Source organism: Hippopotamus amphibius, chromosome 9, assembly GCF_030028045.1.
Source record: "Hippopotamus amphibius kiboko isolate mHipAmp2 chromosome 9, mHipAmp2.hap2, whole genome shotgun sequence".
Classification (NCBI taxonomy): Eukaryota; Metazoa; Chordata; class Mammalia; order Artiodactyla; family Hippopotamidae; genus Hippopotamus; species Hippopotamus amphibius.
The window spans coordinates 86,504,251-86,519,745 of record NC_080194.1 but is presented as its reverse complement, the minus strand read 5'-3'; the positions used below and the strand labels follow the sequence as shown (position 1 = coordinate 86,519,745).

Here is a 15,495-nt window from a genome sequence, read left to right as displayed (position 1 = left end):
CCCAGACACTGGCTCTACCAGGTGTGCACCAGGCACTAGACTGTCCATAGCTCCATCCTGCTTCTGTGACTCTCACTCCACCCCAGCCCTTCATGCCTTCACTGAAGCATTTTCAGAAATGCAGAAGCAGGGGCACAGTTCTGCCCACAGGAAACCGTGAAGAAAGCCCTGGACTGACATGGCTGGATTTGCACTTAAAAAAAAGATCACCCTGATGGTAATATGGTGCATGGACTAGACAAGAAAGGACTGGAGGCGGTGGGGCCATCAGGAGTAAATGGCAGAGATCTCGGTGGGAGGGGCTGTCAGACTGAGATGAGGGCCTGGGGCTGAGAGGGCCCAGGAGGTGAAGTCTCGTTACACCTGGTTATGTAGTGAAGAGAGAGGACTTGATGATCCCCATGCCTGTAGATGGTTGTGTCATGGACAGAAACCTGGAACTTAGAGAAAAGCTGTCAGAGAAGCTGCTGTCCGTTCCCGATGGCTCTGAGTTGCCGTAGGTTGTCCAGGTGGCTGTGACCGATATTTGTGATGTGGACCTGGAGCTTAGGAGGGAGGTTTAGGCTGCGGTTGCAGATTTAATCGCCAGTAGCATCAGAGCCATGGTGGTGATGAGGTCATCATCGGGGGAGAGTGTGGAGCGTGGGAAGGGAAGTGGGCTGAGGACACGCCTGGGGACCGCGTAGGGAAAGGGGCCTGAGAGGGTTGCGAGGGGGGGCTCTCTTGCTAACCTTACCTGAATATGTAACGTAAGAATAGGTTCCAAAGTCTTCTGCCAATGGCATAAGAAACCAACATAGTCTTACAAAATTAAATACAAAAACAACCGTAAAACCAGTAAAATTCACGTTTAGCAGCATCATTTTCCTGTGATTCGTGCCATTGTTAAAACTGAATCTCTGATATTGGTTTTGGACAACAGAAAACTCTAACCGTGGGTTAGTTCTGTTTAAGCTCTTTCTGCGTTTTGCCGTTATTTAGTAGAGAAGACCGGGTGGCCTGAGTAAATTATATAGCATATTAACAAACGTTGGGGCTTGGTTAGTTTAGGATAATTAAACCTCATCATTCAACCCCAGAGGGTCCAGCCAATGGGTCTGCTCCCAGCGTGTGAGTGGACCCTTCTGGTACAGCGCAGGTTGCCCTGTGTCTAACAGGCCCCAGCCATCACTTCTCTCTTCTCTGTTTAGGCCAGCCCCAAGCCTTCACTCAGGGAGCATGCAGGGGTGTCCCTTGACCTCCACGGAGCACAGACAGGACTGTAAACACAAACCCAGATGCAGGTGCTAAGATTGTGTGCAGCACACTCTGAAGAAGTAGCGTTCAGATGATCCTGGGGGACTGACGCAATTAAAGGCAGTATCGTTGAAATGCAATACCACGTTCAGAAGTTCTCGTGGAAAGCTCGGAGAGCCCCAAGAACACAGCTGAGTAGCACCAGGTGTTTGCAGCTGCCACTTTAAGGAATGCTGCCTTCCATAGTGCTGGAAGCCCAGGTGGGAAACACAGTAACACACACCACACGTCACCTGCAGCGCACATTTTGAAAGGTCAGAGGCACAGTATAGATTTTCTTTCTTTGTTGGTCTTTTTTCCATCTATTTGTTTTATCTTCCCATTTTTGTCATTCTTTTTCCTGTGTGTCTGTACCTCCTCCTTTAATGAAAACCACTGCCCCTTGTGGAGGACTTCACGTAAGTTCCTCCCGTGCACGTGGCAACCCCAGCTGGGTAGGTATTATTGTCCTGTTGAGGGAACTGGGTTTTAGAGAAGCTAGGAAACTTGATTGAACGTTGAGACGTTTAAGTAGTGAGCCAGGCTTTGTACCCAGTTCTGCATGTCTGCATCCTCTCTTTCCTGGAGTCTTGATCTGTCCATCCCATGAACCTCTGTTATAAAATGATATTTAGGCCACTGAGGCCAAGAGAAGAAAATTCCCACGGCCCTCGGTGACTCTCCATTTCCCACTGGGTCCTCCAGCCCCTGGTCATCCTGCCACCTCCCTGCTTGGAGCAGTTCCGGCCCATCCCTGGGAAGCCCCTGCTGGTCCTCATGCCCCCTGCACCTCTGGCAGGTGCACAGAGGAAACAGCAGCTCTAGGGCCACTGTGTTAACATCGGGAGGCGAGGCAGATGGGGGCAGAGCTGGGAATCCTGCTGGAACTCCCCCCAACCAGTCTGGGTTTGTAGGAGGACGCTGGCCGGGATTTATCACCCTTGAAATGCTAGGAGTCCGTTTACAGTTGCTCCCCCTGCTCCTTCCTTGCTAGGTGTCCTCATCTGCTGTGTCTGCTCCTGGTGTTTGTTTCTCACAGATGCTCACTTTCCCTCTGGCTCGAGTTGAGTGCAGCTTTCCCCTTCCCCACACGAGCCTGTTTCTAACCTCTGCCTCCTCCCCGCTTTTCTTCCTGGCTCCCATTAGGATCTGTTTCAGGTACTGGCTCTATGATTGCTCCTTTCACCCCCTCATCTCTGTTCCTCTCCATCTTACCTCTCTTCCTCCAGCACCCAGATTCTGGGTGACTTGTTTGTCTCTCCTTCCTGATGCGTTCACCCCACACACCTCTCTCTCCATGGCCCTCCTGCTAGGTCCTGGCGCCTCCAAGATGAGAGTGCCCCTCTCTCTCTCTCTCTCTCTCTCTCCCTCCCCCCCCCCCGCCCCCCGCTTGCTTCATCCCTCCAGCTCACTGATTCACTCAGGTGACCCAGGAGTCAAAGACAGCAGTCTCTGGGCTGGGGGAGCCCCTGGCTCTGAGGGGGAGGGTGCTCCCCCAGATTCCATCTCATGGCTATTGGCTCCCCCTTGTCTTCTTCTTAGTCTGGTGCTGCTGGTCATCCTCAACGTGATGCTCTTCTACAAACTCTGGATGCTGGAATACACCACGCAGACCCTCACTGCCTGGCAGGGTCTGAGGCTCCAAGAAAGGTAATCCTGGCCTCTTCCCTTGCTCCCACCTCCACCCCACCCAGTGCTGTGTCCCGGCTCCTGCCTCCCAGTCTCCTTGGGACGGCCCTGCTGCCCTTGGTGGGGGATAACCCTTTGGGATGAGTCCATAGGCGAGCTCTGAAAGCTGTCCCTGTAGTTTTAGTCTGCTTCTGATTTGGGGCATAGGGGAACCCGGGCACTGAGCAGAGGACAGAGAGAGCACTCTGATGCGGCTCTCTGTCCTTTAGGGGTCTGGGCGCATAGGATAGTCCACTGGTCATAACTCCAGCTGCTGGGGTACCCCTTCTTCTACCCCACAGGTTACCCCAGTCTCAGACAGAGTGGGCCCAGCTCTTAGAGTCCCAGCAGAAGTACCATGATACGGAGCTCCAAAAATGGAGGGAGATTATCAAGTCCTCGGTGATGCTTCTTGACCAGGTGAGATGTGCCCACCTTCTCTCCCTGCCCTGGTTTTCTGGAGATGGAACTTCTTCCCTTCTGAGGAGGGTACCATCTCCATCACCATCCACTAGACCTCCTCCTCCCATTCATTCTTCTCCCAGGCCATCCATAGTTCTAATTTTAAAGCCAACCTTGAGTGGGCTGTTGGAAACACTGTGTATTCCCCAAAATTATATCAATGAAATAATACACTGGATTTGCAGCAGGAAAACTATAGGTTAGATGGAAAGGAGAGCTATTGTTTTTCTTGGTAACCCACAGCCATCTGACAGGCATTTAAAGAGACAGCCCCCTTTTTACAGAGGTTTATCTTCCCAGAGGGCATGCCTTTCTAATTCTTTTTGATGTGTGCCGTCCCCTCCCTCACTCCCTCAAAACACACACGCAACACACAGCGTCTCCAGTATGTGACTCCTCCTCGGGGGCTGTGCTGAGTGTGTGGGAAGATGGTCGTATTGTGTCTTCTTTTTGTAACATCTTCTTCCTGGTACAGTTTTCTTTCTGAAAACTAGGTGCATCTACTTAAGAAAGTTGTCCTGGGGCAACATCAAGAATTAGCTTCCTTTTATCAGACTGAGGTGGAATCCTAACCTTGCTTTTAACTGGTTTTGTGACCTCGCGAAAGGGATTTAAGTATTAGTGACCTTCCGTTCCTTCATTTATAAAATGGAAATTATAGTTGTCGCTTCACGAAACTGCTGTCACATTTGATCTGATGGCATGTGGGAGGCACTTATTAATATTCAGTTTTATTTCTCCTTCATGGTTCGGTCTCTCACTCTCAATTAAGGAGAGAGAATTTTAATGCAGCTATCAGGATCCAGTTTAATGGGTTTAGAGGATCACATGTTGGAGCCATGTTTAAGGAGGGCATTTTTTTTAACCAAAACAGGGTAGACAACCTAGCAAAGAGTTTGGAAGCTCTGGCGTATCAGGAAGGGTTGACAGAATTACAGATGTGCTCAGGAGCAGGGAAGACTGGGATGGGTGAGCGGAACAGGCGGGTCTTCTGACGTTGGGGTCTAACAGCTAGAAGAAGGATTAGACTGCTTGTGAACCTCCAGGGACTGATGCAGGGCCAGAAGTTATAGGGAATCAGATTTTTGAGTCATTAACTAAAAGTGGATTCCTTATGGTTGGAGCAGCCCAGCAATGGAATGGGCCACTTTGAAGGACTGAAAGTGCTCAAAGGGTGATGAGGTGATGTGGGATGAGGGACTTATGAATTAAAGGGGGGTGCAGCTGGACTGGATGACCCAGTCATCTTCCAACTGTGGAGTTCTGTCCAGGGTAGGTCTCCTTCGGAAGGAGCTTGGGACCGGAAGATTTGTAGCCTGGTAGACTCTACTCTACAAGCGTTACGATCAGTGTCTCATTCCGTTCTCTTTGTTTCTTTTTTTTCTTATTTTTGTTTTTGTTTTGACCACACTGCATGGCTTGTGGGATCTTAGTTCCCTGGCCAAGGATTGAACCCAGGTCCCAGCAGTGAAAGTGCTGAGTCCTAACCACTGGACAACCAGGGTATTCCCGTCATTGCATTCCCTTTAAAAGAACGTTAATGGGCTCCTTATCCCTACTGAGCAGAGGACACAGAAGAACTAAGAGAAGAAAGTAGTGGATTGGGCAGAGAGATCAGAGGTTCTCAAAATCCATAACTGTTTCACCGTGAAATGCTAACTGTCCTGTGTTCACAAAGCAGCTTACTTAGAGCCAGGGTTGAGATATGTTGTGCAGTGACAGGCCATTTTAGGACTCTACCACTGGAATTGCCCCATGTAGACTCCATCCCATCATGTGGGAGGTGTCTGTTTCTGAAAGGAGGTTCAGGTTCAGTTAATTCCATGGTACGGGTACAGCTAGGAGCCTGCTCAGTTCTCTACTTGGCACCTGGAGTGGGTAAGGTAATGCAGCCCCAACACACCTGAAACGAAGTCATTAAAGATGACTGCAGTGCAGAGCCCTAGTCAGGGGTACCTAAAAGTCCAGGGAAGAGAGGTAGCTGTAAGCCAGAGGAAGTTTGGATTTGCTCTGGGCTTTAATATTAGATGGGTGAGGTTGGACGGGCAAGAGAGGAGTCCGAGCTGGGAGAACAATGTGGCAGATGTACCAGGATAGGAGGACGGTGTATGCAGGATCACTGGGAAACCAAGCTGAGCGAGTAAACCAAGTCAGTGGCATCTGATGTGGGTCCTGATAGCGATGGAACCTTCAAGAGAATTCTTAATTCAGTGAAACGAGGACCACAGATCATTGAGAATAGCAGCGCTTACCCCAGGGATTCCCAGTGCTAGATCGGCTGTCCCCCCTTCGGCCTGAGACTGTGTCCTTTGAGAACCACCCTCGTTTTAGGAGCCTGCTCCCTTTTGCTCCCTGGTGTGGTGGGGGGACCTGCCAGAGGCGGGCGAGGGAGTGCTGCTGGATGGAGGAGCCCACTGAGGGCACAAACCTGGACTGAGGTGGGCTTCCCTGTTTTACAGATGAAGGACTCACTCATCAATCTTCAGAACGGCATCAGGTCCCGTGACTACACATCAGAAAGTGAGGAGAAGAGGAACCGCTATCATTGACAAGGCAGGAGCGGGGGCGGCTGCAGGAGGCCTGTGCAATACATGTACATAGACCATATAAATATATATATAAATATATATATACAGAATATAAATATATATATTATATACAGATTTTAAAAAGAGATAATGCCTATGTACCAGGGAGAAGGAGCGGGACCGCCCTCTGTGCTGGCCAGCGGAGGGGCCGAGGCGGGCAGGGACCACCTCTCAGCACCGACCTCCCCTGATCCTCCTCCTCCCCATCCTCTCGTCCCCACCCCTTCCCTTGCTGGCCATTCTTGGCTCTGAGAAGGGAAATGTTGAGCCAAAGTTATGCCTGTGAAGACCCTGGGGGTCATGACAAGAAGTCTCAAGGGGGCATTGCTTCAGGTGCTTCATTCCCTAATCCCCTTTTGATTTGTTTCCAAAATAAAAGAGAACCTTTTCTTCCCTACCCCACGCTTCCCCAGGTGTTCTCTTGGGAACATGGAAGCAACAAGGGCCGGAGCCCAAGCTAAACTCTCCCATATGAGGCCACCCCCTGTACGTGGACCGTGGACCACAAGTGAGGTGGAGAGGACCACGGGACAGCTGGGGCGGCTGCTCTGGAGGGTTTGGGTTTTGTAGCCGCAGGCTCCTGAGGGCTTGTGTTCTGAAGGGCATTCTCCTCCATCACCCCCTGCACCTTCCTCTATCCTGCATGGGGTGTGGACCCAATAAGGGCTGGGGATTTCTTACTCTCCCACCCCCCTTCTCTCTGGTCTTTTCCCAGGCTGGATCTGGGTGAAGTGTCACTTTTTAGTGCCTAAAGCCCTATTTTTCCTCTGTGCCCTAAGAGCACATTGTTTATTCGTCAGGGTGGAGCATTTTTGATCTTGTTAAACCTCTTTTAGTGATTGTAAGCAAGTCAGGTCTGTGGCTCTAACCCCTTCCCTTTGAGCTGTCATTTGATTTCTAGGATGAATCAGGGTGTTCTAGGACCTCCAGGGTTTGAGAGAGTGAATGCACTAGCTGTTCACGGATTGTAGGGTGTAACCACAGAACCACTCTGAGCAGCGAGCACTAATATCCAAGCACTCTTTGGCTGCCAGCATCATTCCCTCTTGGTGAGGAACCAACTTAGTCAAGGGAGACAGCTATCTGAGATACTTTGCACATGAAGGAAGACCTAAGCCTTGGAGGGAATGGATTTGGCAAAGGTGCATGCGTTTGGGCAGGAAAAAGCCAAATCAAGTCTGCCCCACAGGGGGGCCGTTCCAAATCCTGTTTCTCAGAGTCGGGAGTGGAAGTTCTGGCAGAGGGAGCAAAGCCTTCTCTGGTCTCTGGACCCAGAGAGGTATGAGATCACTAAGGAGTAGAAAGAAGACCATGGGTTAGGAAAGTGAGTCATCTAGGGCCTTTTGGGGGTTGGCTCGCAGAACCCATGGCCCATCTGGGCATGTTTACCCTCCACACACTCACTACCGTTTCTCCCTGGGATGGCTCGAGGGATCCTGCCGGCACCAGGCAGAGCTTGCAGAGATTCTTGATCAGGGAAGGATTATACCAGTTTGGCAAGGCGAGCTCTTCCAGGTTGATTTTTCTAGTGGACCTCTGGATGGAAGTGGCAGAGGAAAGAAAGATCTGATCACTGATCCAGCCCAAAAGAAGAGCATGCTGTGTATTCTCTTAGACTCTCCTGAGCATCCCTCTTTGGCAATTAAAGAAAGTTATTGACTTTTCAGTTTGTCTGAGAAGAGGGCCTTATCATTGCCCTAAGGACAGGATGAGGAAACAGAAAGATGCCCAGGTCATCCCCCCCTCGCCAGGGGAGTAGGATGAGAAGGTTCCATGAGAGTCATCTAGAATTGATATCCCTCCTTTAGAAAAGGAGATATGAGGAGATGGAATTGAATATAATCCTTGACAAGGGTACATGTGTCCACAGGCCAGTGGGTCAAGGTCATTCCTGTCCAGGACTGTGAATGGGAGACCCTGTGAGGGTCAAGGCTCCTGGGCCCTGCGCCAAAGAAGGAGGAAGAGTGCAGGATCCTAGGAATTTTCCCGTTGGAGGAGCCAGAAGTCAAAATTATTCCCAGAAACTTTTGAAAGGACAAATGAGAAATTCTCTAATTTATTCCATACATAATTATTTATTCATTTAAATTATTCTATTATTAAAGGTACCATGATGGGACCTTTGGGATGACTTTGAAAGGGCTCTTTGCTGGGAATAAAGTGGTATACGTGGGCCTGGCTATGCAGAATTGTTCTGCTTTTGCTTCATCTCTTAGACCCCTCTCAGGGAAGAGTAGGTGACAGGGAGGAATGGCCAAGGAACCCTCTTGATTTCTGAGGACTGGACCCAGGAGACAGTGTGTACACAAGGGGAGCGTCTCTTGATTTCTGAGGATTGGACCCAGGAGACAGTGTGTACACAAGGGGAGCGTCTCTTGGCCTGCCTCATCTCTAAGAATCACGGATCTTTTGTGGGTGCCTTCTAGTAATTCTTTTTTTTTTTTTTTTTAATTTGTTATTTTTTGGGGGGTACACCAAGTTCAATTATCTGTTTTTATACACATATCCCCATATTCCCGCAACTCCCGCTTTCTAGTAATTCTTTTGACTTTCAAACCAGGAGAAAACCAGCAACTCTGTTCACTCCCAAACAAAAGCTTTTCCCCTTTATTCTGTAACCTGTCAAAGAGAAGAGACCTCACCCTTGGCGTTCAGTCTGGGAGTGAAACACGTAAATACGTGACTGACAGCCTGGCTTGTAAGGGAGCATTAAAACCACTATTTCTTATGTTATTTCTTCCAGCCAGGGAGTTTTTTGTTGTTTGTTTTTTCACATAAGAACTCAGTCATATAGGAGTCTTTTTGCAAGGATTCATGTAGTGAGACATTTGAGAACTTGCACTCAATTTCAAAGGTTTTGCAGTTTCTAGACAGGTGAGAACAGCAGTGGGTCTGCACTCCACTCCCGCTGACTGTGGGGGGTTGACAAGGCCGGCATCCATCGTGAAGAGGCCAGTCAGTCCTGTCTGTAACTCTCTCCTTTCCCCCATTCTCCCCCCCCCCCCCCCCCACCCCGAGACAAAGGGATAACATTCCAGCACAGCAAGGTCAACCACTTGGAGCTCTCTGCAAGGGCACTGCGCTGAGAGGATCAGGAGGCCTGGGCCTTAGTCCCCTGAGTTTCAGGAGCCTCATTTGTAACAGGAGGGGCTTGAGTTAGACTATATCCAAGGTAGGTTCTAGCTTTGGCATTACCTTGGAGACTGGGTCGGAGACTGGCAAGGCTGGGCTTTCTCAAATTTGGAAGGTGCCCTGCCAGGAGAGGACAAACCTTCTGGACTAGAGCTTCCCTGGTGACTGGATGAGTCGTAGGACAGTGTCTGGGTTCCCGGGAAATCCAGGGTAGTTAAACTTTCTTCCTTATGGGCTGAGAGGGGTAGGGAGGTCCAATGAGGTGGGTGGGGGAGGGAGAGGGAGAAAGAGAGATGAAGCTTGCTGTGTTGCTCAGTGTTAACTTGGGGGTGGGTGGGTAGGTATTTCTTCCTTTGCTGGCCTAACCCTAGTCTGGGAAGGGTCCTTTTGGACGTTGTCTAAGCTGAGAAGAGGACGATGGTGGCGAGAAGGGCGCCATCTTGGGTTAAGCTCGTCTTCTGTCCCTGGGCTGTGGAGACTTTCATCTCTCCATCCTTCCTCCTCCTTGCTAGAGCAGACGGCGGAGAGAGGTCATTCCTGCTTCTACCACCTCTCTTTTGTCTCCATCCTTGGGTTGCCTTAGAGCGCTGATACTAAAAACCTGGGATTACAAGGAAGGGGGAGGACCAAGAAACCTCAAGAGGAATGCTTGATAGAAGTGGATTCTCTCCGTGGCCCTGTCCGTGACCCAAGCTTGACCATGTCCAGTACGTTTGCAGGCAGCATGTCTGGGGTGAAATCTTGGAGGAAGGACTAGGGGAAGAATCTTTCTGGACTGTGTGGTCTCAGAAGGATGCTTTCTGTGCCATCCCATGCTGGGCTTTATCTCTGCGGGGCAGCCAAGGCCAGCCCTTCCTTCCTAGGGGCCCCTAGGAGAAGTAGCAGACTCCTCGCTCCCTCAAGTGGCAGGGCTGTGGTCTCCCTGCGCCACATCCCCTGACTCCACCTGCCTACTCCATTAGGAAGCTTGAGAACCTCTCTTCCTGACTCTTCTCCAACCTTTGTCTCTAGGCTGTGGGACAATCATTCCATCCACACTTGACATCCTCGACTCTCATCCCCCAACTTGCAGCGGGCTGGCCCCCCTCCCCTCCACCTCTAGGTTTTCTTCCAGAAGATGCATTTTTGGGTCCGAGAGGAGCCCTTTTCTGGAAGGCCATCTTTTAATGCCCCTGCTTTGCTGACGTGGAGCAGGAATTTGCACACGGTGTAGAGAGCTCCCCCCGCCCCCCCACCTCTCTGCCCACCTCGTTACCTCACTGCTGCTCCGGCCACGGCTGTGACGGGCCCAGCCAGCTCCCGGTTTTGGTGTTCTGTGCGAAGCTCAGGGGTCTGGGGCCTTGTTTTCTGTTGTGACTTGAGGTCCTCAGCAGGCCTGGGAGCCCAGATTGGCGCTTTGGCTGCTGGCAAGAAGCACCTTGCCTGCCAAGAGGAATTGATGCTAGACGATGTACCCGACATGTGAAGGCGAAAAGAACATGGTTGCCTCTGCCCCTCGGCCCTCCTTGCTTCTCTCAACATGCGTAAGCAAAACGGTGGCCTCTGCTCCAGGGAAGAAGCTGGCTCTGTCTGGGGAGCTGGCCCCGGACTTGGGTGCCACGTGCTGGGATTGCATAGTGAAAGCAACCATTTTTGCCAACAACCGTGTGTGGCTCCCCACATTTCTCTCTCCCGCACTCTAGGGCCAGACCACTCTCTGCATGGACCAGACCATCTTCCCAAACCCATGGTGCTTTCCCCCCGACTCAACCTAGACGCCAAGGTGGGGAGGGAGGGGTCAGAGGCCACCGTGGCCCCCAGATAACCGTGACTTGGGGTGGAGTGGGGTGAGGCAGAGGGAGCAGCCCCCACCACCGGCACTGGGCCACGTATGGGAAAGAACACAGGTTGATCGCAGTCGAGTTGTCTGGCCATCTGTATTCAGACCTATAATTGTACTTTGCCTGGCGCTGTGCGCAAGGTCTGAAAACTTACTGCTAGTACCTAGAAACACACAAGGCTTCCCAGTCAAATCTTAATGTAAAGTAGCTAGAGCCATGGAAGTACAGTATGAATTAAAAAAGTATTGAACTACAAATAACACGTGGTGTGTGTATTCATTGCCTGATTCATCAGTGCTCATCATCCCAGATGTTTCTGGTCTTCCCAGGTGTGATCGCAGCAAGCCCTGAAGGCATGTGTTCACAGGCAAACACAGACACGCATGCACGACATCTGGGGCCTCCTTCCCAGGGGAGGGCGGCAGCCTGACAAAGTGGAATGGATAAGAAGTTTGGCAATCAGATCTGAGTCCAGATTGCAGCATCACTGTTTACCAGCTGTGTCCTTGGACCCCAACCATTACTCCAAACCTCAGTTTATTTTAGAGATGATATAAAATATATATGTGTATATATGTGTGTGTGTTTCTTAGTATAGTGGCTAGTACTATACTAAGATAATTTTGTATCCTTGTTAATTAGCACTACTGTTATTCTAGGAGCCTATGGTAGACTGTGAATCCCAATGACAATTTCTTGTGTAACGTTTCCCATTTGGGGCCTTGGCACGTCTAGGAAGACGGACACTGGGGGACAGCTTTGCTCTATTTCCTTATGTTAGCTAACCTGGTAAGGGGGCGGGGCCCCTCCCTTCACTAGGTCTTCCTTACTGGGCCCCTTGCCACCTGGCAGGAAACTTGTGTGATGTCATTCAGGTGGGAACACAGTGACTTGGATGCCTTTGTATCTTGGTAGGGAAGGAAGGGAGATGATATGTTTATTTCTAGACTGTTAAATGTATTTTTTTTTTTTTTTTTTTTTTATTTTATTTTATTTTTTTTTTGGGGGTACACCAGGTTCAATCAATTGTTTTTTTTACACATATCCCCATATTAAATGTATTTTTCATTCTCTGGGCACACATCCAGTGATTGTGAGTTCAGGAATTGATGTAGGCTGCAGAGGTAGGTAGAAGCCATAGTATACGTAGCAGACACACACGGTGGAGCAAAACCAGAGCAAGCAGTGTTTAGAGACACTTTATTCACATGAACAGGGAGTTTACTGAAAAACACCACATACAGGCCTTAGGTTGTTGCAAGCTTGAGCGGTGAGGAACAACATTTCTAGAATGTGGAAAAAGATTGGCTGTGGAAAATCAAGAAGAAGCCACATGAAGGTGACAACATGGTAACTCGTACCATCAGCGGATTGTGTTTGATGCTTCACAAACCTACCAGCACTCATCCTTCAGCGCCTCCCTCCCCATCATACACACCGCCCATAAGATACACCTCTTGCCAAAAGGGGAAAAAAAGTAATACCAGCTTTGAGGCTTAGCTGGCCTATGATAGGGGTTGAGTCTGATCTATAACTCAGACTTGCTTCAAGTGCTTCTCTACGGGGTCCTACTACAGACACAAGTAAGGGGAGGGGGGCTACACATGCGTCTTCTACCACGGTAGAGTTGTAGAGATTAGGAAAGGCTTGGATGATGACATTTTTAAAACCTAAGGGCCCAGGGCACACTCAGGGTCTAGATTGGTGCTTGAGGCAGAGTGGGTGCTGAAGTGCAGAATGAATGAATGATTGGAGCAGTGTTGCATCAAGTACTCAACACACATTTGCAGTGACTAGGATTCACTGGCCTAGGGATTTTTCATTTACAAAAGAAGGGGAGAGGAAGGTGCTTTTTGTTTCATTTTTTCCATATTCACTTAACTTGGGAAGGGGAACAGAGATATATTCTGAAATGTGTCTAGCTTCTTGGTGCTTCTTCCTGCCAAAATGCAGTTACATGGCCTTTTCTCTGATTTATGTCAGGTGGGTTCCCGGATTCTGAGATGGGTATATTTTCCTTTTTGATATAGTAGTTTGGGGGGAAGAAAAGGAGCTACTTTCTCTTCTCTTATATTCACAGCTCTTTACATATTTCCAGCATATTCCTGCTTTGAAAAATTTCTTTCCTACTAACATTTCTAGTTTGGCATCTAAGGAGAAACCAGAAACTCAGAGAATCAGAAATGTGGGTGTGTTTGGAGGTGCTGACACGACAGGATGATGCTTTTAAACAGACTGAAAATAAAGGCTGGTGTAGGGACGGGTGCTGACCGTCAAGGTATCTCTACACAGGCGTTGAGGCTGTGACGCAAGGCTGAGCTGATGGTGAAGGTCAGCAGCGCAAGGTGCTTACAGGGCCAACTGAGCTGAGCAATGAAGTTCATGGCTTTTAAGCTGAAAGAAAGGGAAAACCAGACCCAGCCTAGCTAGCCTTGAGTGAACTGTGTTATTAAGGATCAGTCACGGGAAATACCCAGCACCAAGACCACAGATGGGGTTCCTAGAGTGATGATAGCCCTTGAGAACATCTCTAAGCCCTTTGATAAGAACAGCATGCCAGATAAAGCTTCCAGAGCAGTCAGTGCACATTTATCTGGGTCCTTTGTAGGGATATGCGGAGAAATGGGGACTGGGTGAGGATTTGAAGTAGGCTGGTGATCACAGTACCTTGTGGGTTTATAGTCATGATCAAGTCTCCCAGGAAGGAGTTTAATTGCAATTCAGGAGAAATAGGTACAAACCAGCAAGATAGGGGAAACCAAAATGAGATAGACTCTGAAAGCACATTTCTAGCATGGACCAAGAAGCAAAGTGGTTAAAGGAGCAGTTGAGTGAGATTAGGGGTAAGAGAAGATGTTTAACATCTCAGGACAAGCAAGAGAGGCAAAGATTAGATGGAGGTTAAAAAAAATGAGAGGGAAGGAAGCAGCTATGGTCTCAGTGGAAAGAGAGCTTGTGCAAGGACTCAGAAGACCTGGATACCTGGATTCTAGCTCTCCATTTACCAACTCTATGAGCTTATGATTTGGTAAAGCTTCTTAGCCCCAGACAGCCTATTTCTTCATTTGTTAACGTTAGCAATATTACCTCACAGAGCTAGTTGTGGAGAAGAAATAAGATAATTGAAACTAAAATGCTTGGTAAATCATATAGCTTAATAAAGCATTAAAGATGAGAAGAGTTACGAATTTAGGAGAAGGAAAAGACTAAAGAAGATCACTTGTAAAGGATAAGTAAGAAAAAAAGAGGTACCATTCAGCTTCATTAAAAGTCACTCAGGAAATATCTGAGTAGGGCTTTTAAAAAGGAAAAAAGGCAAAACGTGCATTCTAGATCACAAGGTAGATGTGCGGTCTACTGAAGCAACAAGGAAGTGGAGTGGTAGAAAGTAGCTTCTATGGCAGGTTCTGTCATCCACTAGCCACGTGACTGGGAAAACCTTGCAGTCATTCAGGCCTATTTTCCTCACTATAAAATAAGTAAGAAAAATCTATGTTCTGTCCCCTATTTCAGAGGGATTGTGTGGGAAATTTACCAATGAGAAGGGCCTTGAATTTATTGAAAGTGTTTTCTTCAATAAAATCAGACTCTCTGTACACGTGAACAAGGACTTATTTCAGGTGCTTTCCCAGAGGTGGCAGAGGTGAACCGAGGTCGTCAGGTGAGGCCCAAAGCCAAGGGAGTGGGATCTTTCCCCATAAATTCCCCCAGATCTGAGGGACGTCTTGTTCATTGAATCCCAGTCACTTTCATCTCACACCCCATAAAGCATCCTTCCGCCTCTCATCACAAGGGGCCAAAGGACATCACACTTACACCAGCTACTCAAAATGAAAACAGGCACTGACTAAAATATATTCGCAGTGTTCATCTGCTCTCCTAACATCTAGGAAAAAAACAAACAAACTTAGACATTATGAATTCCCAGGTGAAATATTTGGACGCCACCTAGCCTGTCCCTCCCCGGTCACTTCACTCATTTGCTAACATCTGTCTCAGACTAAAAACATGTTTCTTGAACACCATTCCAAGATGCGTTCTCCTTGTGGAAGAAGTCTCAGATTCACAACTCTCTTCACTAAAGAAATTCTTCAGACCCACCTCACGTCCTTCTCTCTGCCTTTTTGGCCAGTTTCTAGTTACCTGAATCACTCGGCGTTATCCTCAGCCAGGCAGTCCGCCCAGTTCTGTGCTTGTGAAAGAGGCACGGCCATGGCTAAACTCAATTTCGAAGTCTTTTCAAGAACAAAATTATCCCATCTTAGGAAGTGTAAACTAGCAGTGCTTCAGGCTTATGCCTGCTCCAGTTTATCCTTTGAAGTCTCTTATCAGTTGAGTCCTATCTGAGTCTCCGTTGCCTCCTGTATGAGTAATAATACTGATACAAAGAAATTCTGAGGGGAAGAACTTAGGAATTGCAGACCCAGGGCCCACAGGAAAACAATGCCACCCAGCCACATCAGGTGGGGTGCTCACCTGGGGAGGCACTTCCACATTACCCCATTAGGATCGTGAACACGTTGTATGACTTCCCAAGTCCCCTGCCTTTG

The 15,495-nt window shown here is 48.8% G+C and overlaps 1 protein-coding gene across 1 annotated transcript in view; it reads left to right on the top strand.

The window, feature by feature from the left end:
* Positions 1 to 6,378, top strand: part of GRAMD1B (GRAM domain containing 1B) — a 167,202-nt gene extending 160,824 nt beyond the window's left edge. The window contains exons 18-20 of the mRNA XM_057750692.1: positions 2,818 to 2,925; positions 3,246 to 3,363; positions 5,865 to 6,378. Of these exons, the coding sequence (XP_057606675.1) occupies positions 2,818 to 2,925; positions 3,246 to 3,363; positions 5,865 to 5,954 (316 nt within the window). The 3' untranslated portion in view covers positions 5,955 to 6,378. The remainder of the gene's footprint in view (positions 1 to 2,817; positions 2,926 to 3,245; positions 3,364 to 5,864) is intronic.
* The last annotated feature ends 9,117 nt before the right edge of the window (positions 6,379 to 15,495 follow it).